The sequence below is a fragment of the Lepidothrix coronata genome, unplaced genomic scaffold (genome assembly GCF_001604755.1).
Source record: "Lepidothrix coronata isolate B3197 unplaced genomic scaffold, Lepidothrix_coronata-1.0 Scaffold174, whole genome shotgun sequence".
Lineage (NCBI taxonomy): Eukaryota > Metazoa > Chordata > Aves > Passeriformes > Pipridae > Lepidothrix > Lepidothrix coronata.
The window spans coordinates 517,881-542,498 of NW_016690354.1; the positions used below are offsets into that span (position 1 = coordinate 517,881).

Sequence of the window (24,618 nt, forward strand, 5' to 3'; positions counted from 1 at the left end):
GTGAATATAGGTAAATCATACTTTAATTTGGGAGGAAATGGTGAAATGGCTCTACAAACTGCCTTTTTCATGCAAGAAAAGGACCAAATATTCTTACGTGGCGGCAACTATATGCTTTGTGGAAGCTGGCAGTCTCCAGCACATGCCACAGATATCAAGCAGAGCATTATGGAGACAAACTTCAAACAATTGGTATGTAGGTCCCACTGTGACCAGTAGAAATCCAGGACTCAATTCGGCTGCCTCAATATAGTTGCCTAATGCTATCTGAGATGCTCTGTCACATCCGATACACCCACCCAAGACCAGCGGATGTGACTGGGGAGTCTAAGAAACCTGCACCTCTGTGGCATGGCAGCTGGACACCTGACAGCACACTCACAGGGTTTAAAATAACACTAAACACCTATATTCAGACAAATGAAACTTTTTTGAGTGAAGGCTGCCAATGGAGTCTGGAGAACAATTCAGCCCAGCTGACTGCCTCCCTAAATTCCACTGACTTAACTGTATTTCCACTGACTGTGGTGAGAGCACACACTTCCAGCACAGACTTTTAAATATAGATTTCTTTATTTTGAACTGAATCCCACTTCATCTTGCCTTTGATTCAAAGATGAATTTCCTTAATCTTCGAAGACCTAAAAGAGGACAACAGGACAAGACTTCCTGCATCCCTTTAAAAAAACAGGAAATACCAGGACTAAATCCCTGTGCCCTGTGATTTGTTCTAGAATGCCTTCTACTTGAAAATAAGAGAGAAGACAACTCAACTACTGCTACTCAAAAGATACTGATTTCACTATTAATGCTACAGGTACCTCTAGATAAATAGAAATCATAATAGAAAACAAAGATGTAAAAGATAAAATAAATAACAGTAACTCCTGTCTATACTGCTTGTTATTAAGCCAAAACTGTAGTAAATTTAAAACAACAACTTGTATAAAAAGATAGCATGATTTCTCAAAGGATTAAGTGTCCTTCACCAACATAAGCAATTGATTACAGCTCTTATTGTAGATGCAAGTATATATTCCTGTATGTCTATCAGTGGAAAATACCTAATAAAACAAGACCTGAATTACTCTCTTGTTGAGAGCAGGAGTCATGTACAATGATACTTAAGGCAGATTAATTAATTTTAGATGAGTTTCATCTAATCAAGAAATGGCAACATGACTGTATAGTGAGATACACACATAAAATAATTCACAGCTACTTATCAGTACTCACCTGCATTTCATACTTCAGGGTCATGTGGAAGCACCAAGATCCCAATCCCACAGCTGAAAACAAATCAAAACTATGGTCAACATAAGAGTCTAAATGTAAAATTTTCAAGTATATTAACTTAAATGCATGAATTTTACAGTGAAAAAAATTCAGCAGAACATCAGCATATTCCACTGCAGGGACAAATCTCCAATTTTCTACAGCCTTCTACTTTATACATTAGTCACCAGTGATGTCCCTGAATTTCTGGGTTTTTGGGGGCGAGTGTCCTCTTTACTCCTCTCAATACTGTCTCCTATGAACTGGTGTAATCTCAAAGAGGATAGGAACAGAGGAAATCCAGAATGAATGGAGTATTATAATTCAATATATCTTTTTTTTCTTTTATTTTTAAGTACATTAAGAGTTATCTGTTTTAACCCTTCTACAATGAAAAGTATCATTTATCAACATTTCTGCTTATTGTCCAGTTTTAAAACTTACATTTTACAAAGAGCTTTTTATTGTCTCTATAAGCAGAAATTAATTGCTACTAGAACTCAGAACTCAAACTTCAAGGTAACAAACCAATCCCACACAGCATGTATTCCTTTTGCGAAATGAGATCGCCATTTCCTGGCCTTCTACAGAGAAAGACAAGCTTCCAAGAAATTATTTATATTTATCTGAAGTACCCTCTTTTCAAACTCTGAATTTACTTCTGAAATTACTTTATGAGATATATACTTTACCTATGCACAGCTTTTTCACTTAGACATGGATAATGTTTCTTAGATTTCATTGTTTAGAACAAAGCTGGTACAGTATTTAATGCATCATTCATTACTTTGAAATGTTATCAGTAAAACAGTCTCATCAAGCACCAGGTCATTTTTATTTTGCAAGAACAATAATGTGATGTCTTGTCTTCCTGAAGAGAAGAAATTATGTTTTACCTCAGACTAGTTTCAGGGACAGCCAAGTAATTTGCACCTGAGCCTTGATCACCGGGCGGTGCTGCTACGTTTTGCTGCAAGAGCATCACCTTGTCTACACATGACAGTCAGGTTTCTAATGCTTAAACAAGACCTGTATCTCTGTGCCTTCTGTAAAGGATTCCCAAGACAGTTGACAGACATGTCTGGAGATGCTTCTTTAGATGTTATTAGACTAAAATTGTGATTATTGCACATACTCAATGAAATTAAATACCTAAGCAGGTAACTTTACTGAAACCTGAAACTGTAATACAGCTACATTTAAAAATGTATTGCCAAAACTTTAATGTCATTAATTCTCTGGGAAAACTGAGCACAGCTCTCTACCACACTATAAACAACCATATGCACTTCTGTAGGCTCTGATTACATTGGTTTGCTTCTGAAAAATCCTTCCAAACAATAAGCAACAGCTGCTTTCACCTTCATTGAGATTCTAATGAGAAATTCTCATAGCCATTTTTCTATGTATACAGAATATATGACAACTACTATTCATTCTGGAGAAAAAACCCATTAAGATCATAATTAAAACAATACCATCCATTATCCTGGCTGTCACAGGATACAAACTTACAATTTGTAACAAATGTAATTTTCAAATATGGGCAAAATGATTGCATAAGAAATTTCAACTGATTTTAAATTAACAAAACATGTCGTTGTGTTGTGGGGTTTTCTGTTTGTTTTTCTTGATGTTATTTGGGTTAATAAATCTCAACAGTCAGCTACTGAACTCTTCTTCTTCCTCCCACATGATTAGAAGCACTTACTTTTATCTTAATTTTTCCTTTCAAGTCTTTAAAAAAATCAAGAATGCAGCAGATATTACTGTTTCAGCTCATGAAATCCTTGACTACAGTTAATTTCTAAAATTAATTAAACCCTTCTTGTAACTGTGTAATGATCACATTTAGAGTTTCTCTGATTATGAAATTTTACTATGCATTGCAGAATGATATTTTAGCTATATTATGTAGCAATAAAGCAGATATTTGAAACAAGAAAAGTTTACAGGGACTTGATCACATGGTCCTTCCTAAAATAAAAACCTCTAATGGAAATGGCCGCAATACTGCTTGCTGCAATCATAACAGAGCTCATGAGCATGGTCAAGTCTGTCTGGTATACATGCATTCAGCAGATAACCCAGAATGTCATAAAAATTGTATGACCTTTTTGTCACACTTTATGTCTAACTTATAAACTTAGACTTATTTGTCTCCAGTAAGCAGTGGTTTAATACTTAGGCTAAAATGCTTTCACATGTAGCTTCTGCCTGAAGTTCTACAGGAATGCAGCTATCTTGAGATATACTTCTCATCATCTAACTTCAGGCCCGAGGTATTTCTAAGAAATATCTACTTCACAAAAGCCATCACTGTAATGAGACAATCTGCCAGCTTTGTAGTTTTCAAAATAGGAGTGATCACGACCACTGCGATTACACCAGTTTCTAAGAGAAGCAACTTTCCTGTACAGCCATGGGCACACTGAGCAATAATTTGCTCCTTATCTTGTAAGCAGGGGTTGCAGTTTTTATTTTAGGTGTTTCCTTTTGCAAAGGAGCTTAAGTCACTAAGAGCTGCCTATCGGTAGGGAAGTTTTTACGTCATCTGAAGCAGTACCATTTCCTTCCTAACTATGGTAGCTCACTTTTCGTAGATACTGCAAGTCACTTGACATTTTTACATCAAGGAACCTCTCAAGTTACATGGCTTATATAAAATTACGTCTTAAGCATAGAACAGACATTAAGTTACAATATTATGAGATCAGAATAGCACTTTAAAAGGCTGGACATGCAAAGTCAGGTTAGCTGCTATATGTAGACTAACACAGTGTTTTTTTGTCCTGCAGCAAACACAACGTGCAGTTACTGCCAGTTGATAAAAGTTGTGTTAGTGATGACGTAAAAGCAATGCATCTGCAAACTCTACTTCGTACACAGTTATTCCACTGTCAAAAAACTTGAGGGCAGTAACTATACTGGAAATAATCTAACATTATACAGAAGATCCAGCTCTATATACAAACCATATAAGCTTTCAGAATTTGAACCCTAGAGGGAATTTTTCCAAGTTTTAGGAAGCATCAGAAGTAAGACGTAATCAGTGATAATTCAGTTTGATATAACTGCCTATCAGCATTCAAAATTCTCATTGTGAGCCTAAATCCTTTACAGAAATAGCAGTTTATTAGGATTTCAGAAAGGCTTTGAATTTAAACTCAATTTAAATTTAAATTTAGGGTTTTGGAAAGGGTTTAAATTTAAACTTTGTACAGGTGCTGTATGAAAATATCCTGAATGAAGGATGCTCCAGATGCAAACACCTTTATTTAGGTATCTACACATGAACTAGGTGTCACAGCTTCCACTAAGAAAATGGCATTATTGACAGTAATTCAGCTGGCCAAACAGGTATTTTAGAATGAGTCAAATGATCCTCGTGGCTTTACTGACTGCAGTGGCAGACAGAACCCTCTGCACAGGCAGACACATATGTTTAGGTGTTTAAATTTGGAGGTGAATTCCATCTTTTTTTTTTTTTACAGTGATAGAACTGAATTAAAGATAAACAACAACATACTGCATTATAAACAGTCAAAGAGTGAAACAACGAAAAAGCAGAATTCAATTAAACTATTTTTAATTAATTATTTTGTTTTGCAAAGGTTTCCCTCCACAGCATAAGAGACAGGAGAGACCTTGGATACTCCAAGGTTACAGCTCTACAAGTAATAAAGACACGATAACACAACTGTCTGCACTAGTGAGTTGTTAGAACAGTCTGCACTGTGAATCTGGGCTACTCCAACTAGCACTTTCCCCAGGCAGCTTTCAGGCACTGCCCAGCAGCCAGAAGAGTCCGGGGCCTGTGCTCAGCAGGGAATTTGTATGCAGTCACCTTGTTTTGGAGGCTAAGATGAACAGACATGGGCTGTTCCATGCTACTTGGCTTCAGCACTCAGGAATGTTCCCAGCCACATTTGATGTACTAACACCGACACAGCCCTAGGAGCTTCTCTATGGGCATTAGGTAAGAATAGGGGAATTAATTTTGACTGAAGAGCTTCAAAGAAGTATTTTCATAGATACAGAGTTTCACTGGAAATAAAGTTTAGTAAGTTGCTTACAAGTTCCTATGGCTATGCCTAATGCAGAAAACTTTTTGTATCCTTTTTTTTCCTCCACTTTGGCACAGCTTGAATGACTGGGCCCTATTAAACAGGACAAAGAAATACAAACCAGAACAATCCTTCCAATTTTCAAGTAAAGTATCTAATAAAGTACATTACTCCATTTTTCTTATCTTCCTATGTCCAGAACAGTTACACTCTCTTTTTTCTTAATACATATATATAGTTTTTTTTAAATTGAGACTCTTCTAGAATATGAATCATTTCAGAATCAGTTTCCCAGGATGCATGAGGAGAGGACATGTGGTACAACCTGATACAATATCCCAGTGTCATAAGGAACCACTCAAAACAAACTGCTTATTCTTTGAGGTAGTGACAGTCTGATGATTTGTTCCACGTGCAACATACTAAGATTATTCTTCATAATTTATAGGTTGATTAAATGGTTCTCTAAAACTTAAAACCCAAATCCAGTTCCTACTGAGTTAATTGACAACATGCTTTTTGCGCTGAAAGGCAGCAGAAAAAAGGTCTAAGAACAGTGTGCTGTATCTCAAAGAACTTGCTGAAAAGTGCAACTCAGTCTGGGCACCAGTATGAACAAGAAATTTATTTGAACAATTATTTAGGAATACACCTTATTGTCCTGCCAAGATCTTAGCATGTATGTGAAACAAACAGTGCTTCCGTAATTCAAAATGTATTTGGTTCTAAAAGGAAATAAATGTCAACCAAAGAAATTGTGTGTATAAAAGTGAAGCACTGAACACGGTGTGGTAAAACACAAAGGAACTGACAATCAGCTAAATGTCTAATGGAAGCATCTAAAAAAAGCAGCTGATTTGGATCAAAATGATGTCTAGAAACAACACTTCTTTCATTCTCAAATGCTAACAGATTTAATTTTAACATCCTCTTTGACAGCTGTCTTTTCACGTCTTGTAAAACCTCAGTAACTATTCCAAATTTTTAAAACCTAAATGAAGAGCCCTCCCTTCCACCTCCATCTTCACAGAAGAATTATTAAAGGATTTCTACTTTGACAAAACAACCCTCAGACTCTACTAGCTAGGTAGAAGCACTGCTATATGATCTTTAATGAAGCACGGTGCCTGAAGGAAATCAGAAGTTTGCATTAAATTCACTATCCCTTCACAGAGTAAGTCTCTACTTTTTTGTTACAACTTAAATAAGTAGAATGAAATCTGTTAATAACTAAAATTCCTGTGAGGGAAAGAACTCACTGGTACTTTCTTACAAAAAGGAATTTCTGTACACTCACTATCTCCAGTATGCAGCTCATTCAGTCACATGCACAGAAAGAATGCCAGTGTTCCTGGCACATTTCAACTATATTTAAAATTCTGTTTATGTTTTCATTTGCTGCTTTTATTCTGTAGTAGAGCAAATGTTAAGAGGATTGTCATTCCAAATCATCCTGTTCCTGTTTTTCACTGAGAAACTATAAAGTCTTCTATGTTCCTTTGCATCTTTCAACTGCTGGAAAACAGTTCAGCGTTAGGAATATTGAAGCAGAGACAAAACAGAAGGGAAATGCTTTTGGGAGTGACCTTTAATGTTAGGTTCCAACATATGAGATAAAAATCAAGTTGTGCAAGCATTTATCACTTTAGACAGGAGTCAAAGCCATCCCAGTCACAGATGAGCAGGGCCCAGCTGGAACTCAGGACTGCCCTCCAGCACTGCTGTTGAATATGCAGGCTGAGCTCCCCTTCATCAACATCACAAAGAGTACAAAACTGAAGTCCGTGGTATTTATTATGATCAAAGACAGATGACTTTTTTTTTTTTTAAGCATTTTTAAAATTAAATGGGATATGAGAAATGCCTAGCTAGTGTGACAGCCTGACATTCTGGTCAGAGCGTGGCACACTTTGTCCATCATAAAGTGTCACTGACAGAGATAGCCACAAATTACAGTGAAGACAGTCTCAAACAGAGTTTTAATTTAATTCAATTTTTTTAGTTTAAAAAGAATGGCAGTATAGGATACTTTGATTCAAGAACACCCAAAGTCAACTTAAGCAAATGCTTACACACCATTTCTTTCCCTTTTTAGAAGTAAACCCTGACCTTCAAGAATTCTGTTTCATACTGAGACAAAAATAATTAATTACTCAAAACCATAAAAACTCTACAAATGGCTATTTGGAAAGTGTTCAGACAACATGCAGAGCTGTGCATTGTTGCTGCCCACCTTCCACATAGATCAGCAAAGCTGATGTTACTGAATACTCACCAAGTTGCACCTAGTATATGTTACAGTTTAACTGGCAGCAAGGATACATCATTTAGCATATGGATGTGTGTTTTTCAACAATGTTTGCCTAAATACAGAATACGCAGATATTAAAAGTAACATATATCAATCCCTTACCACTGTGAAAACTTGGAAAGATCTCCACAGAATTGGGAGCTATAGCAAACACAGATACCCATGAAACACAGAAATTCTGTGAAACTTAGTTTGAGACCCAACAGCCAAATGTGAACCATCTTCAAGCATTTTTTTTCATAAGGAGCATGACTTCTATTTGCATGATTAACATTTCAAAGGAAGTTGGTTCTTTTCTGGATTTTGTTATTACAGAGAAAACAGACTGCCCTTAAGTAGATCTAAATATGAACATCACATTGTTCTTCCATCCTTACAAAACTTGCAAGTTACTATGGCATTTAGATTGTTGGGTGATATATGCCAAAGAGGAATTGAAAACAAATTCAAACTCATGAAAGAACACCTTTCCAGTTCCCTCAAGATCTTAGTCATTTCTTGTATTACTGTTCCATACAAATGTAACAAAAATATTAATATAATGTGAAAGCATCTTTTAAGTAGAACACACAAGACACCTTCTGTAAATCATCATAAAAGTACAGAGATGCACCAAGCAGAACCTAAAGCCAGAAACGGATCAATCTCATTTAGTTATTTACTGAATTCTAACTTCATGTCCTTCCAACAAATACCAATTTTCTGTACACATTAACAACTATAACAAATTGAGGTTTACTTTTCACACACACAGTATTTAGATTTAACTACTTGGTTTATTAATATTTAGATATATTGTTCATTGCACATCTGAGCTCTCTTTATAATCACAGAGCAAATTAAGTTTTACACATACCTGTAAGACACAAATACGCAGCTAAATACCGTTTTTCAAGGCCATCTTTATAGGTCTGAATCGCACCATAGACTGGAGGTAGAATGAAAATCAGGTTACTCACTGTGTTCCCTGTAGGACAGAAACCAAAAGCAGAGATTTAGAATTGGGTACTATGCACTTCTAACTAAATATAACGACATTTAACTAAATAAAACTGCATTAACTCATTAAAGACAGATTCCAACAGTTTTCATCCAGAAAGCTACACCTTTTTGAAAGTTGTCTTCTGCTTTTGCACATAATACAAAGCTAAATTTTTATAACACACAGTTAACTACACAAAGGCAAAGAACATTTTAACTCTTTTGTCATTTTTCACATGTGTGGATAGTAATAAAATACTAATTTAACTAACAGTTTGACTTAGATGGTGCTTACTTTCTTGTCAGAAGGGAGAAAGATAGGATTACCTTAACAACACAGATTATGAATCAAAACCTGATTCCCTGAAGAAATATAAGCCCCAAATAGTTCAAGCCTGGTATTTTAAGACTGTTTGTTTTTTCTTTTCTAAAGCTGATTCTTGAAACTCATCAAGTGACTCATTCCCAAATGAAACCAGTTCAGTTTTTACTCTTAGTGTGCTAGTCACTTTGGGCACACAGAACAAGCCAGATGGGATGCTACATCACAGATTATAATCTAAGACAGTACAATAAGGAATAATAAAATGTCGAAAGCCGCTACTGATCAGCATGATGGGCAAGTGTCAAAGAGTATTGAGAGCCTGAACTTCAGCAACACACCACTGCTCTCCATCCCTCCTGTTGATTCTAGGATGCTATAAGGTCTCCAGGAAGACCTTATACCAGTCTTCCAATACCTAAGCGGGACCTACAAGAAGTCTGTAGAGGGACTTTTCACAAGGGCCTGTAGTGACAGGATGAGGGAATGGCCTTAAGCAGAAGGAAGGCAAGTTTAGATTAGATACTGGGAAGAAGTTATTTACTGTGAGGCTGCTGAGGCACTGGCACAGGTTGCCCAGAAAAGCTGTGGATGCCCCATCCCTGTAAGTGTTCAAGGCCAGGTTGGATGGGGCTTTGAGCAGCCTGGTCTTGTGGAAGGTGTCCCTGCCTATGACAGGGGAGTTTGGAATGAGATGATTTTTATGGTCCCTTCCAACCCAAACCATTCTGTCATTCTGTGATACATGCTATGCAACACAAAGAGATGACATGTTGCAGAGACCAGAGAAAGCAAGAACAAGCAAAGAGTTCAGCTCTTGTACCAGGGGGCAATCTGATTTAGATGCGGTTTTTTTCAAACTGTGCTGGCCTATGGAAAATTACAATGAAATACTGCAACTTTAGGTAAAGCATAAAGAAATGTTACATCTCTTAGCAGAAGGGATGCAGATTCAGCTTTTTAACTTAACCACAAATCACAATTTTGAGAATAAAGGTTATGTTATGGGAATTAAATGCTATGCAATTTGGTAAAACGAGCAAATCTGTTAAAAAAGGCAGAATGTTGCTTATATAAAACTGCACACTTTTACACATCATCAGTTAAATATATATAAAACTGAAACTCTAATTTCCTTATATCCCAATGAAAAATACAGTGTATGAGGCTATGGAGACACCAAAAACACTCCCTATTTTGGTCTTTTTTATTCAGCAGAAAATATCAGAAGCATTTCACATTCTAAAACAAAGAACAAGAGTGAGTGGGTTCTGTCTGAATTACACCCCTAATTCAAGCACTTATTTTTCAAGAGTCCTACTTGCCAAGATTCTTTCCAAAGAAAAACTACCAAACTATGTTCATATAACCTAAAGTATTACAGCCCCCCCGGAAAAAAAAATTCCATACTTTACAGTTTTAAAGAAAATTTAGACCCAAATGGCAAAAAAGTTTATTTCAGAACACATGGAGCAGAAGTATTTGACTACCTTTAACAAGGTAGCTCTTCTAAATTCTCACCAAGTAGATAAAAATCTCATTTTGAGACAGTCTTCTCAACCAAATAAAAATCTCATCTGATTTTAATCAGATCTTCTTTAAATCACTTCCCTAATGATTTAACACCATCTCCTGCACAACCACGAATTTTATCAATTTATACCAGCCTAAACAGAGATGTCCCAGAGATCTTAGTCTTCTAGTCAGTTCTGTGATAAGTTCCTCCACATAAAAAAAAGCCCAACTGAAATCAAAACAGCTTCTGCAAAGACATACAAGTTTATACCAATTTAAAAGGCCTTTTTCATGTTTAAATTCTTTGGGGAATCACTAACCTTTTACCACACTCCCTTAGTGTTGCAATGGGTAGCGATTCACTTTCAGTGGAGACTGGGTTTAGAAGAAATTCACTAAAACTCCGCTGTGAGGCACGCTGACCATTCCCATGTTCTCCCATAAATCATGCAAAGATGTCATTCACCCTTGAAAAGTAGTCTGGATTAGTGAATCTTCTGCTTTCTAAAGCAGTCCTCAACTATGCCCATTTTCAAGACAAGCTATTAGATGTTATATAAATGTCGCTGTTTAAGGTTGCTTAGTTATGAAACTGTCATAAACCTGGCAAAAATTCAAATATGAAAATGCCAAACAAAAGAAATATCATGGTGTTCATCTGCAACTGGGAAGGCACGTGACTGCAAAGGAGAGTTGCAGTAGGATAACGAACCGCAGATGGACGTAAGAATGCAGAAAACAGAATCTTCTGTAGGAAAGGGAAGGTTTCAACACTTCCTGTAAAGCTATAATTATGTTAAATTATCAAAAATTTATGAGCATTTAATCTAGGACCATCTTGCTGAGAAAGGAAATACCGTAGACCTAATCTAGCTGCAAATTCCTGCCACTCCTTCTCCGCACTATTTGGCCCATATTATTCAGAACACTTGCAGCATGGATTAGGCAAGACTATCTGCAAATATACTTATCAAAAGTTGCACAATTTTTTTTAATAGGGAAAGTAGGTGCAGGGGAACAATACAGTCTTCTGGCATGGTGCTAGCAAAATTACTTCTTTCAAGAACAAAAACTGCAAGGTCTCTTGCAAATTCAAGGTCCCTAGGACTGTATATTTCGTAAAAGTCTAGCTAGTCTTTACAAGATTATCCTCACACAGAATAGCTTATAAATTCATTAAAAGGGATATGCACAGATATCAGCAAAGAATACTAGAAAGAAGAAAAAGGTGACGCAAGTACAGACCCACAACTATAAAGTTAATTAACAAACAAGGGAGTGAAACAAGCATTGAAGGGAATAGACAAGGAAGATAAAAATGGGAAAATAGTCCAAACTGTCAAAAAAAAAAATCTTTTTCACTAAATTTCCTTTCTAAAAAAAGGGGGGAAAAATAATGCAGCAGACCTCCACGGGAAAACCAGAGATTGGAGAAATTGCAACTAAGGCAAGAGGTAGAAGATATGCAAAATAATTAAAGAAGAGATTATTGGTTATGCCTATAGAAATACAATATATCAAAAATGCGATGAATGTGCATGGATGGACGTGGGCTCAACTCTGTACAGTGCTGTTACATTTCAGTACTGGATTCCTTGAATACTGGTCCAGAGAGTGACCTGATTTTTCTTTAGTGACCAAAGACTGCTTCTCAGCATTTTACTTTCAGCTTTTCTGTCAACAGAAAGGAAGATCATATTATCTGGGGAAGAAATGAATGAACTTGCAGATTGAAATGACAGGAATAGGATTAAATATGATGGCCAAGAACACACCTTTCAATGTGAATATGAATCCTTATTCCAAATGTAGAATTAATCTATTTGAAGAGGCAGAAAGGTGAATTTAGATTGCATGGTAAGTGAACATAAGCCATCACTGTAGGCACCAAACTCCCTAAATTTATTTCCAGTAGAGGAAGGGAAAATAGTGGTCTTCATGCAAGTCAGTAGTAGAATACACTGTTCTCTAGCTATTGATAAAAGAAGAGAGAAAGTACATCATGTACAGAGAAGCACCACTCATATGGGAGTGATGAATGGGAGCCTACAATTTCAGAAAGGACAAAAATTGCTCAGCTCAGCTCCTGAACAAAACAGCTGGATGGATTAAAACTGCACTCTGTAAATACATCATGGGTCAGTGCCAAAGACAAGAGGGAGCTATTTGAATGAGAGGATAACACTGACAAAGACTAAATAGATATAAACTAATCCTAGATGTGGGCTAGAATAAAGAGGAAAACTTCCCACTAAAGTGGAAATATTTACAACTGGTTCCCAACAGAAATGGGCAGCATGATGAACTTGCTTTCAGGGTGAAGCTCAGTAAGCTCCACAATCAGATTGCATGATGTGGTGGCCTATCATAGTACTAAAACAGACCATGCCCACAAAGGTTATACACAGTACTAGGTACAGGGCTAAATTAATGTCTAATCATGATAAATGCAGACTGTGTGACTGATTGCAGAAATTTTTATAGAAGTCTTCGAGACTGTTTTAATGCAAACCATTGTTTCAAAGTACTGTTTTATTCATTGAGCAAATGCCATACGGTACCAGAACAAAATCAAATTTATGCAAAACATCATTTCAACAAGCCTCTGTCTGTAGGAAGGAGAACAGTATAAGTGTTAAACCACATCTGCACCCTGTTCTACAAATACAGCAGCAAAACCTGACAAGTCTTTTTTATGATGGATGTACATTCAGAGTCATCTTCAGGCCCTAGAAAGTGTATATATATATATAATAAATGCACAAAGATCTGTACAAAGACTGACTTCAAATACAAAGAATATTAACTTAAAAGGGGAAATAGTATCTACAGGCAAACACAGGCACAATATACAGCTTACTGTCATACAGACATTATACAGACAGTTGGGAAGTACACAAATTTGAAGCACCTTACTTTCATAAAGTTTTAATTTTTAAATTCCACACTATAAAGTAACTTCTACAATAAATTTGGATGAGGAGTCAAAAGGAAAAAAATATGTAAAGTTGTAAATAAGTTGAAACAGAACATGGTCATAAAGAAATAATAAACAGGATGTAAAAACATCAGGAACAATATTGGGAGTTACAATACAGATGCTGGTTTTGGTGAGGGAGGAAAAGTGCTATTATAAAAAAGAAGCAAAAATTATCATCTTCAGCTTTTGACATGGTGTTCAACATGATTTACCCAGTGTTAAGAAATGCTTTCTTTTATGTTTGTGCACAGAATGACTGCAAGATTTACCAACCAACAACAAGGATCTTTTGAGATTTTAAAAAGTTCTTTCTCTCTCTGTCAAACAAATGAATACTTTTCATTCTCTTATGGTTTCTACAAGACAAAACCAACAGAATTAAATGTTACCCTCAGAGTGGAAAGAAGAAAATGTTTGCAGTTTAAAACATTGACTACACATAAAAAGCTCATTTAAAATCAGGACTAACAAACACAACATTCACTACAGGAAGATTTTTCAGCCTCTCCTTAAGGACAACGGCATCTCACTGAAACAGGAGAAAGGGAAGTAGCTGCTGCTTTCTAAAATAGATACCTAAGTTGCAATAAAGTCAAAGTATCCTTTTAAGTAAAAAACACAAGCAAACAAACAAACAAGACTTTAAGGCTGAAAACATCCATTTCATTGTCTGGATATCACTGGGCTCTGCACAGTCAATTTTAGTGCACTCCCTGGATCATGTAGCTTTATCTTTTCCATCACTGCAGGAAGACATTAAAAATATTGTAAAAAAACAACGCCTGTCAGAAGGTATCATGCAGAAATTGATTCATCCTCCTAGCTGCTTTCAGTTATAAGGAATTCTACTTCATGGCTTTTGTTTCTGGAATCACCTCACGCAGTTCTGGTACGAAGTCATTTGGTAATGTCTGGTATTTCAGCTCATTATAAGACAGTTTACCATGTTTAAAGAAATTGCAAAGCAATGCAATTTGAGACACATTTGAGAGTTTAACCATTACCATTAGGTATCCCCTCTTGTAAAGAAAACTCTTTTCCTTTCCTTGGAAGGAACTCCATAGATATGAAACCAAAGACAAATACAAAAAGAGAATGACAGTGAAAGAAAAGTGAGTCCTGTGGCCCAGCAGCACCAGATAAGGTGAAACAGTGAAAGATAAAAAAGGTATTTGGAAATTAGATATGAACTGGAGGAGTAGGTAGTCTAACAGCCTAAAGACAGAGGAGGAATCTAGAGTATCTCCTTATAAGAATAAGAAACTTATTCAAATCTAATATGGGAGTTTTTGCTAAGATATAAGCACTTCATAGCTTGCCTACCACAACATTTGAAGTGTCAGAGAAATTATTGTGAATAAAAAGCAACAAGTTGCCATATAGTATATGCTATATATTATCAGTCAATAATAAGTAACCCAGAGCCCAGAGGAGGTTTGTATCACTGATTTTTGAAAATAAGAGCATTTCATGATTGTTCAGAAGAACCAACTACACAGAATTGGCTGGTTTAGCCCCTAACTTCAATCTCGCACTGTTTTCGTTTACAGCTTATCACCAGGAGGGCAGTGCAGCAATTAGATTTTCACTTCCACCAGCCAGTTTTAATATCTTCCACTTCAAAGTCTACAATAACTGCACTTCGGAGTGTCAGGAAATGAAAACTCCTGTTTCCATTTGATATTTCAGAAGGACCTCAAGGGGAGAAAACCGAGTCATCCTGACAGGAATTTTGCCAATATGTAATTACTGAACTCCCTACTTGCTAATGTCCATGAAGGAGCAATATAAACTTCCTGTTACTCAGTGAAATACAACACAGCATTACTCCAGGCTGAAGCACAAGACCAGTGCTGGCTTAAAAAATAGAATTATAAAATAAAAATAAAAAAATGTGAGCAGGGAGGTGTTTAGAGTGTTTATTTTTAAGTGACAAGATCAATTTTTCACCTTGTGTAATTCTCCTTTCCAAATACTAAGCAAGCTTTGATTTTGTTTACCAGGGAATTAACTGAAGTTACTTCAGCAATCCAGCTGCAAATTGTATTGGCCATCACATATCTGGTAAAGAAATAGGAAAAACACCAAAGGAAACAAATACTGAAGGAATTACTGAACTGTACAAGCCATGTATGCAAGCTTCCTTAAGAACTATAAAAATGGGTAAAGATAATCAACAATTCAACTGTATTATTAGAGAGGCTATTAGAAATCTAGAGAGCAAGTTCATATAGATCATAGGAATCATAAAACTAAAAGACATAAAACAGCATAGAAAGATGTGATGAACTGAGTACATTACAAAGCAATATGCATTAATCTAGCTCTGTACAGATGTTGTCATCCTATTATGAGAGAAACTGTAAGGAACAAATGGGAGGGAGGGAGCAGATACAGCAACTAGGAGTACTACAAAGGAAAAGAATGATTTACAAAGGAAAAGAACAGCTTCCTAAATCTTAGCCAGGCAGTAGCTACAAGAAAGCAACATGGAATCCAACAGATTTACATGGGGGAAGGACTGAAAAAAATTATTATTTGCATTACTAATGAAGAGCATTCTGATCAGCACTAACACACTGACACAAAGAAAAGGGAAGTTCCGGTAGAACATCTAGAAACCAAGCTTATTTGGCAGCAGAAACATCTCCCAGAAGAAGCCATGAATCCTGGAAGAGTTTCAAACAGAATGGACAACCCATGGCAAGATATACAAAGAAAACAATGCACTGTGGGCAAAGAAAGGCAGCAAGCGAGGCAGGAACACAGGCTCCTCAATGTTAGCACAGATGCATACCACTAGTGTGAGCACGCTGCGTTCCAGTCTCACGAGTCTCAGCCCCAGCAGAGCACTGCTCCCAGTAAGTCCAAGTGCTGGGACAAGGCCAAGAAAACTGAAGGCAGCATTGCTGCTGCAGAGCTGGTGGCCAACTGGAAGATTTTAGTGTCTAAATTCAGCACGCAGGGCAGCTCTTCTACATCTTCTAGGCTGCCTCTGCCTTGCTGGGCCTCGATTTCTCCGGGATATGTAAATGTACACTGATATCCTTCTGAAGAGGTAAACCATCTCAGTGATTTATTGGGTTGGGGAAGGGGTAATGAGGTAATTGTAGGAAAAAAAAAATTATTCATAACACAATTTGATTTTTATTCCCAGTGTGCACAGTGGTTCTGACATACTATATCAACTGATATGTTCTCATTATGGCCTTACACACTTTATATTCCAGCTGCAGAATTAATTCCCTTGACATTCATCATACCAGTTCAGCTAGTATTTTTGTAGATTGTTTTACTCTGATTACAGTATTTCATATTACATTTGTGTTCTTCAAAACAATCAAAGGGTAATTAGAAGGAAAAAGCTCTCGACATTGCTGACTAACAAAGCACACACAAGTAAGCTCAGTTCAAACCTGTAGAGTGTGGGTGTTTTCTTATGCACAAGCCTCTTTGGTATGTACGTCTTACAACAGCACTTATAATAAACTGCTTCTGAATTGCTCTAGGTTACAATTAAGCTATCCTTTCCCTTACCCTCCTCTCTGCAAAGTGCTTTGCTACTGTGTAGTAAAGACACTTGAAAATTAGAATCTAACAGGAGACTTTACTAATATTGACCTTGCTTCTCGTGTATATTATACTGATAAATGAGTGAAAGCTAATACTACACAAATTCACATTTTAAAACTCTACTTGTTTCTTCATAAGAAATGGATACCTTTGAAGACACCCTTGCAATCCCAGAAGCACAATATTTGTGTTTATCATGCAGATTAAAATTTAGATGGTGAAACATTTATTGCTGAGCTAAAGAAGTTTTTGCTCTTTCCCTTCAAACCCAAAACACATTGGTTACCTATTCAGTCTCCTTTACTAAAGGGTCTGAGCAACCACAGCTTTCTGTGTACTACCTCTCAATATCCTTGGAAGGAGAGGACAGGCTAGATGATGGTGCCCGAGTCACAAAGAAACCTGCATAAAACTGAAACCAGGACTTGCAAACACTAAAGTGTTCCTCTAGCTACTAGACTTTCCTTATCTGCCACAATGAAAATGAATGAGTTCACCACACCACCTCATAAATAAAGCTTCAAAGTAGAAAGGACATGAGATTGAAAGCTGAGTACTTTCCAGAAGAAATGTTTTTGTTACCAGTTCTCATTTTTAGCATAACGAGTCCTCCTTTGCCTCCTCCTGGAATTCTTAAAGGCTATTGCAAATGAAGAAAAAGCATCTAAAGACCCAGAACTTGTACTGATGGTTTTTTTTGAGAAAGAATAACTGCTAATTTTTTTCAAAGGGATCTGTCTTAAAGCCTTTCATGAGTGAAGTCTGAGATCAGCATGAGCTGCTGTTCCCCAGAACAGCATTAAAAGGGCAGATTAAAAATGGAGGACCAACTGTGAAATTTAACAGGTAATTATGAAAGCAATTGCAAGGAAAATATTCCGAGGTGACAGGCCAGAATAAAGATAGCTACAACACCTAAGTTAAAAAGCTGTGTTCCTCCCTTTGGAAGCCAATTATCTTACTGTATACAGCTCTAGCTATGTTTATCACACCTATGCCTAGCACGAGTGCAGGGCATTCTGAGGTATTAATAACTGGGTTATGCATTTTGAAGGGAGCATTACATGAAAAATAACAATATTTAGGGATGTAACAAAAATGCTATCAGTGGCCATTTTTTTGAGACTGCAGGAAGCAGCCTGGGAAAATGTGACAGTACACAGCTTCTTTCCAGGACATTTTATTCTCAGTTCAAGATATCCACAATTACAAGAAATAAACTTGCATTACAACTAGCTGATATGTCATCCTGTAATATTTTAATATTTCTTTCCTAGAGTATGGGAAGCCACGTGGAAAAGAGAGCATCATTTCCCTAATAAACATGCATCTAAGATGATAGTAAACAGACCAATTACTTTCAAGTATACCTGGAAGGATTTTGAAAGTAAATTTAAAGTAAAAACAGTTGACATAGGCAGATAATTTGAAATACCAATCTAGAAAGCTCACTAAAAGCAAGTGCTTACAGCTGGAAAATGCAATCAAAGTCTAAAGAGATTAGGTTGAGATGATGTAAAGTTAGAATATTACATGCAATAAGCTTGTTGCTGAAGGGCAGATTTTCTTCCATTATAGCCTTTTCTGGAAAACAAAATAAAACATATTTTATATGTTATTTTAAGGCAGATTGATGATGTCAGACTGGAAGGAAACAACTGAGATGACAAAACTTACTCTTCAGCCCCTGCTAAAACTAAGCAGTGACCAATATGATGTTACAGTGATCATCTATTTGATTTTCATCATTCTTAATTCCTTCCAACCTTTCTTCTTCTGTGCTGGTGCCAGTGTCCTGGCTTCATGTTCAGTGTCTGCACCAAGTCCTTTAAGTCTAAAGGTCTGCCCAGAGCAGAAAGCATAGTTTTTGGCAGCAGGCAGCTTTGAGCTACCAAGTACATCTGCCCAGCATCTGTCAGTCCTCCCTACAGAGATGCCAATTTGAGGCACAGAAGCTGTGGATATCAGCTCAGAGGCTTTGCTGGGGCTCCTACAGGCACTATGCAGTGACATATGAGCTGAGCCTGAGGGGAGCCCATTATGCTTACTGGATGGTGAACAGCAGAGAACAATGCATGCCAGTGCTCTTGTCCAGGTATCTGTAGCTTTAACTTGAGTGGCCTTTCTTCAAAATACAAAACCTCTAGCTTTCCTCCTTTTCTTGCTATCAGTGTGGATTTCCCCTCAGTGTCCAGAACAACTAAAGCCTCTCCTGCTAATGACTCATATCATTCTTTTGCATTTTGTGCTACTTGGATGGTAGGAAATCAAAGGTGAGATGCTACGTGACAAATGTAGAAAAACATATGGGGATAATGAAACCAGTCAGCAACCACAGCATGATTCAGATATACAGCAACCACTCAAATACTGATTGGTGACATTCCCCCTTCTATCAGCAGTATTAATAAAAAATCCCTTCTGTAACTATCTTTTTTTTCCAGGGCTGCCTTAAATGAAAAGTCCCAAGGCTACATGGAACATGTGATAAAAGAAAGGCAACTGATCTCAGAAATGCCTCGGAGTCATCTTCTTTGCTCCTAAATACCTAACTTTATCTCTTTTACTCGGTATTTCTTTTCTCTAAAGTCTTCATAACCTTTTCCATTTAATATAACAACCTCTGGCAAGAACTTTCAACAGTACCCAATTAATTCACTAACCCAAGACCCAAAGGTTTTCATTCCTAATTCATAACTTCTAACTCCAACTGTACTCTTTAGTCACTGTCCAATCGTAATTTCAAGACAAGTTTCTTGTTCTTGTTTGAAAAATGAAAAGAAAAAAAAATTGGCAGTTGTCTATCCGCCCACAAACCTTGGCAAAAGCCATCTATCTGGAGGGGAAAATGAAGCTTCTTCTCCACAAAGACAGTAAGATCAAAGTCCGTACCTTAAGTATCTCACAATCCAAAACAAACAGAGGAAGAGATATGGAAGGTTCAAGTTTTAAACACTGTCTTTTTTGTGATAACTTAATACAGTATCTATACAGTAACAGTTCATAAGGTGGGTGGCGAGCATTTGGGCAGAAGTCAGTTTTACCCAATAATGATACAACATAGTTGAAAACCATATACAAATTAACCAAGTTCTCAGCACAAATAGTGGCCCAAAGACTGGCAGAGGAAAACTTTCAGAGGAAACATTTGAGACAAACGTAGAAAAAAAATAATGAGGCAAAAAACAAGTGGAAATCAGCATGGAAGAGTTAGAAAGCAGGAAAAAGAACAGAGGAGCTTGGAAGGAAATGCGTTTAAGAAACGGAAATAGCTTTAAGATATTTCTCCACAACCCATAGTAGATTAAAAAAAGAAAAAAGGGGACACAAAAAATTAAACTGTGATGGATTCAAGAGTTTTAGCATTTGAGTACTGTGCTGATATTAGATATTGTGTTGAAGAAAATATTCTGAGGAGCCTTGCAGAAACATAAAACTTGGGCCTTGAAAGATTTAACAGCCACCAAACCTCCGAGTGAAAAGCAACTGTGATATCACAGATCACAAAGCCATAGCAGTTTGTTTAAGTGAACGAAAACAACATCTGCTGTATGATTTCACTACCGCAGTGCACTTCTATGCTGCTTTCCATGGCATTGACACAATTCAATTGAACTGATTCTTATTAGGGACACTGCATTCACCAGCTCGAAAGAGGCACAAATGACACGAACCAGCAACGATCCTCTGGTTTTCACTCTGCTACTTCTAAAGCCACAAATTTCCACTGAAAATACGCTAGTGCAGCTTTATAGAGATGGCACTAAACTGTGCCCATCTGCAGGTACAGGGTGCTACGAAAAGAACTGCACTGCCAACCTTCTTTCTAAATTTCTGGTACTAAATTGAAAAAAATAAAGCAAAAAGTTTTGCTTCTCCGATTGACCAGGCAGCTTACTCACACACTGGTCAGCACACTGTGTAAGTTAGTTCTCTCTGTTTATTTGGGTCATTTCCAGAAGTGTGAAAAAGTGAAAAAGACTTGGGAAGAAAAAAAAAAAAAAGATAAAAGCTTCAATTTTCATTAATGAACAAAAATATTACCTGGAACAACTCTGAGTTTATATATTTGTGGTTTTTTTTCTTAAGTGTGTTAGATTTAAAACCTAAAAAAAAAATTAAATCTATACCCTGTAGGAGGAATGCAGGAATATTTGTAGAAATACACCCTGCAGCTCTCCTCCTGAGTGCAATGACCCCCAGAGCAGCTTGTCTGCTGTGGTCTGGGGCCAGCACCAGACTTGAAAGTCTTTGGCAGGAGAACAGCACTGGAAATGCCCTCCAAGAAAAATCAAGTCTGTAATGAGAATCACACAACATAAGAAGGTTTGCTGTGTAAGAAAGGGCATGTACTTGTAGAGGAAAAATACACCAATTTTACCTAGGAGAAATGTGAATTCCACTCTGTGATTAAAAAAAAAAAAAAAAAATCAGTTCTGTTGGTCATTTTAGCTCCCTGTTGTAGACAACCCATTTGATATCAAAGAAAGCCAGATCCACAGATCCTTTCTCAAAGACATGTAAATAGTTTTACTTTTTCAGTTATCCTCACTGTAAGCTTAAAATACCCACTAGAGGGGATCACGATAGCTAGCATGCCTTCTAGTCGGGAAGCAGGTCTTTGCCTGAACAAACAGTGGTGTTGACTAGGGAAGATGCAGAAAACCTGATGAACAAATGATGGATCTAATACAGAAATACTCTGTCCCAAGATTGACAGTGTACAGACTAATTTTAATGCTCAGTGCTCCACAAGACTTCTTTGAGCTAGTACTGCATCTGATTCCTAGATGCCAGTTCTTGTCCAAATGAAAATCCTTATCCAACTGGAATTAACAATTATTAAAAATCCAGCCTACAGAGTAGTGCAATCTTGAGCTTCCACTGCAAATAATAAGCTCAATAAAACTATATAAATCAGAGAGCTTCTAGGGTCATGTTTTATGACCATAAAGTTGATACCTTGAAATCCTACTAGTTGGAAACATCCTCTGGTGTCCTGTGCCATATATCCAGGATTCACAGAAAAGCAGATGAGAAGGAGAAATGGAGGAGGAGGCTCAGCTAGTATGAGTTATATACAGTGTCCTGGCTTCACTCACCTCATCCTTTAGGCAGAGGCGGATGTTCAGCTCACTCCTAACACCATATTTTTTCCTAATTCTGCTTGTCTGCTTTTTTGCCTGAAGAAGTCCAAATCTTGCCTTCTCAAACCTAAAAGTCAAGTCCCAAAGTAGCGTTCCAAACCTTGCCCAGCTGAATCAGCCAACACTCTTGTCCCCTTCTCCAGTTCCTTTGGTTAGGGAAGAGAATCAGGACAATGGTACCTGATTTAGGCCATAAGGGAAAATACCCTTTTGCTCACAAAGCCAGCAGGAGATCCTTCAAGAAACATGCACTCTGCATGTATTATTCCAGGGTCACTCCAAGGACACAAGATTTGGAAAACAAAGGAATGAAGGAATAATGCAAAACTGAATAAAATAAAATAAAGCCCTAGGACACAGCTGGGAAATAGACATGCTGCCGGACACTAATCTCAGTTTTGAAATAAAGTTTGGAATTTCCTTCAGGAAAGCTCTGCAATGTGCTGGGCAGGTTGAGTCACCAGTTGCTGGAAAGGCAGGGAATTGAAGAGGAACCTTGTAAGACTGGGGCTAGCGGGACACAAAGTGTGCACCTCTCCACTGGGATTGGCAAAAAGGATTACTTCTGCCTCCCAAACTCCAGACACACTGAAGCATGTGCTCTGCCAGAGGATGATGGACCTGATCGTAAAGGAGATAATGATCCTGCAGATGCTGACTGCATCGATAATTTAGAAATGTCAGTTTTGCAGTCACTGATCACAGTGCACATGTAGTATATTTCTTCAAGGAAATTCAATTTTAAACAGAAAAAAAATATCCTCATTAGACACTTGAGGGTTTTGAGCTAGCACAAAAACTCCAAGTGTTTTATTATTGCATTTTCAAGTGCACAAAAGGGTCTGTGTCTGAAACCTTAAATCTAAACAGCACCCAGCAAAATCACTGACATTCTACCCAGAGCTTGCCTATATAGAGATATTTAGATCATTAATGGTAAAAGACTGACACTAAAGAAGTGCTGCTCTGGTTCTTTCTTTTTTTCTTCCAGTTGCAACCTTCTCTAGAAGTTTCTTTCTTCCCTCTTTGAAGTACTTCCACAACCACAGAATAATCAAGCACCTTTAATTCATGCAGCAGCTCAGTTTCTCTGCTAATGGACTGAAAAAATGTCCATAATTAATGAGGCAGGTGTAAAGAGCCCTAGAAAAAGCAATCCAAGGAAGGTAGGTTTTCCCTGATAACCACTTGTTAGTTCCCTTCTTCCATTATAAATGTCATTTTTTGATACATATTTTGAATTAAAAGAATGCTTTGCATTTTCTTAACCTTTCATGAGTCACAAACCTTTCCATGATCCTCTTGGATCTTGTCAGAGAAACAGTCAAGTGTGTGAGCACCTGCATGTGTTGCAAGATAAAACGACCATATACTGCTGAGACACTTCCCAGAGTTATTTTGAATATTTTTGCAGTGATGATTAAATCTTTCTATTGTTTTAAAAAACATCTTTCCCCATCTGTGAAAGGCTCCAGCAAATATGGAAAGTGCATAACAAAAGTAAAAGTTTCGCACACACACAAAGACACAACATACTCCCTACTAAAGACATTTTTGTCTTTCAATTATGACAAGTTGTTTTTAATCTGTGACTAAAAGCTCATTTAAAGTAATTTAAAAGTCAGCAGTGTTCCCTTACCATCATTTATATTACATTAATCTTCCTATTTCTAACTACAAATATATATTCTGCAAATTGATATCATGCAGTTCATAAACCTCTCTGCCTTAATTTGCACATAAGAAAAATTAAACTGTAAAAATGTAACTGCTCTGTTACCATTTGGAGTGGCAGATGTCCAACTGCCAGCTGTACACGTGCTGAATATGAAGCACTAATTATAGAGTAATCAAACGCTTTGCTAAACCACATTTAAGAATTTTATTGTCACTTAATCACTACACAAGTATTAGTAGATAAACACACATGTGGTCCATTAGTACAGCATCTGCCAAGTTTTAAGCATATCCATAATGTGATGGATAAATGAGAACCGATGACTGGACAAATCAACTTTCCAAGAGCCTTTGACCCTGTCTTTCAATGAAACTCTCAAGAAAACAGAAAATTAAGCTGTCATAGAGATAAAAGGTAGAGTTGCATCATGGATTAGAAAGCGTCAAAGAGGAAAAAAGAAAGGAAGAATTAAAAATAATACATAAATCTTTAGTTGTGGCAAAATGCATCAAAACAGTGCAAAGAGATTATCTTCAGGCTTAAGTCAAGTATATATCTTTACAACCTGGGAAAGGAAATAAATTAATGCAATTTGTATTTGCCACTGACTCAAAAATACTCAAAATCATTAAAAAAATAAGAAACCATGAAAGCAGAGACCATCCATCTGGCTTATGATTTTACTTCTGCTATATTATTCTTTGAAGGAAGGAACCCTTCTTTCAACTTTTTTTGTCTACAGCACAAAAAGCAAGCTACAGTGTTGATC

At 37.0% G+C, this 24,618-nt stretch overlaps 1 protein-coding gene across 1 annotated transcript in view; it reads right to left on the bottom strand.

Annotated features, from left to right (window-relative positions):
* Positions 1-24,618, bottom strand: part of ACER3 (alkaline ceramidase 3) — a 54,626-nt gene that overhangs the window by 24,907 nt on the left and 5,101 nt on the right. Inside the window, exons 2-3 of the mRNA XM_017830159.1 lie at positions 8,510-8,620; positions 1,237-1,289 (exon numbers count right to left, since the gene is read on the bottom strand). Of these exons, the coding sequence (XP_017685648.1) occupies positions 1,237-1,289; positions 8,510-8,620 (164 nt within the window). The remainder of the gene's footprint in view (positions 1-1,236; positions 1,290-8,509; positions 8,621-24,618) is intronic.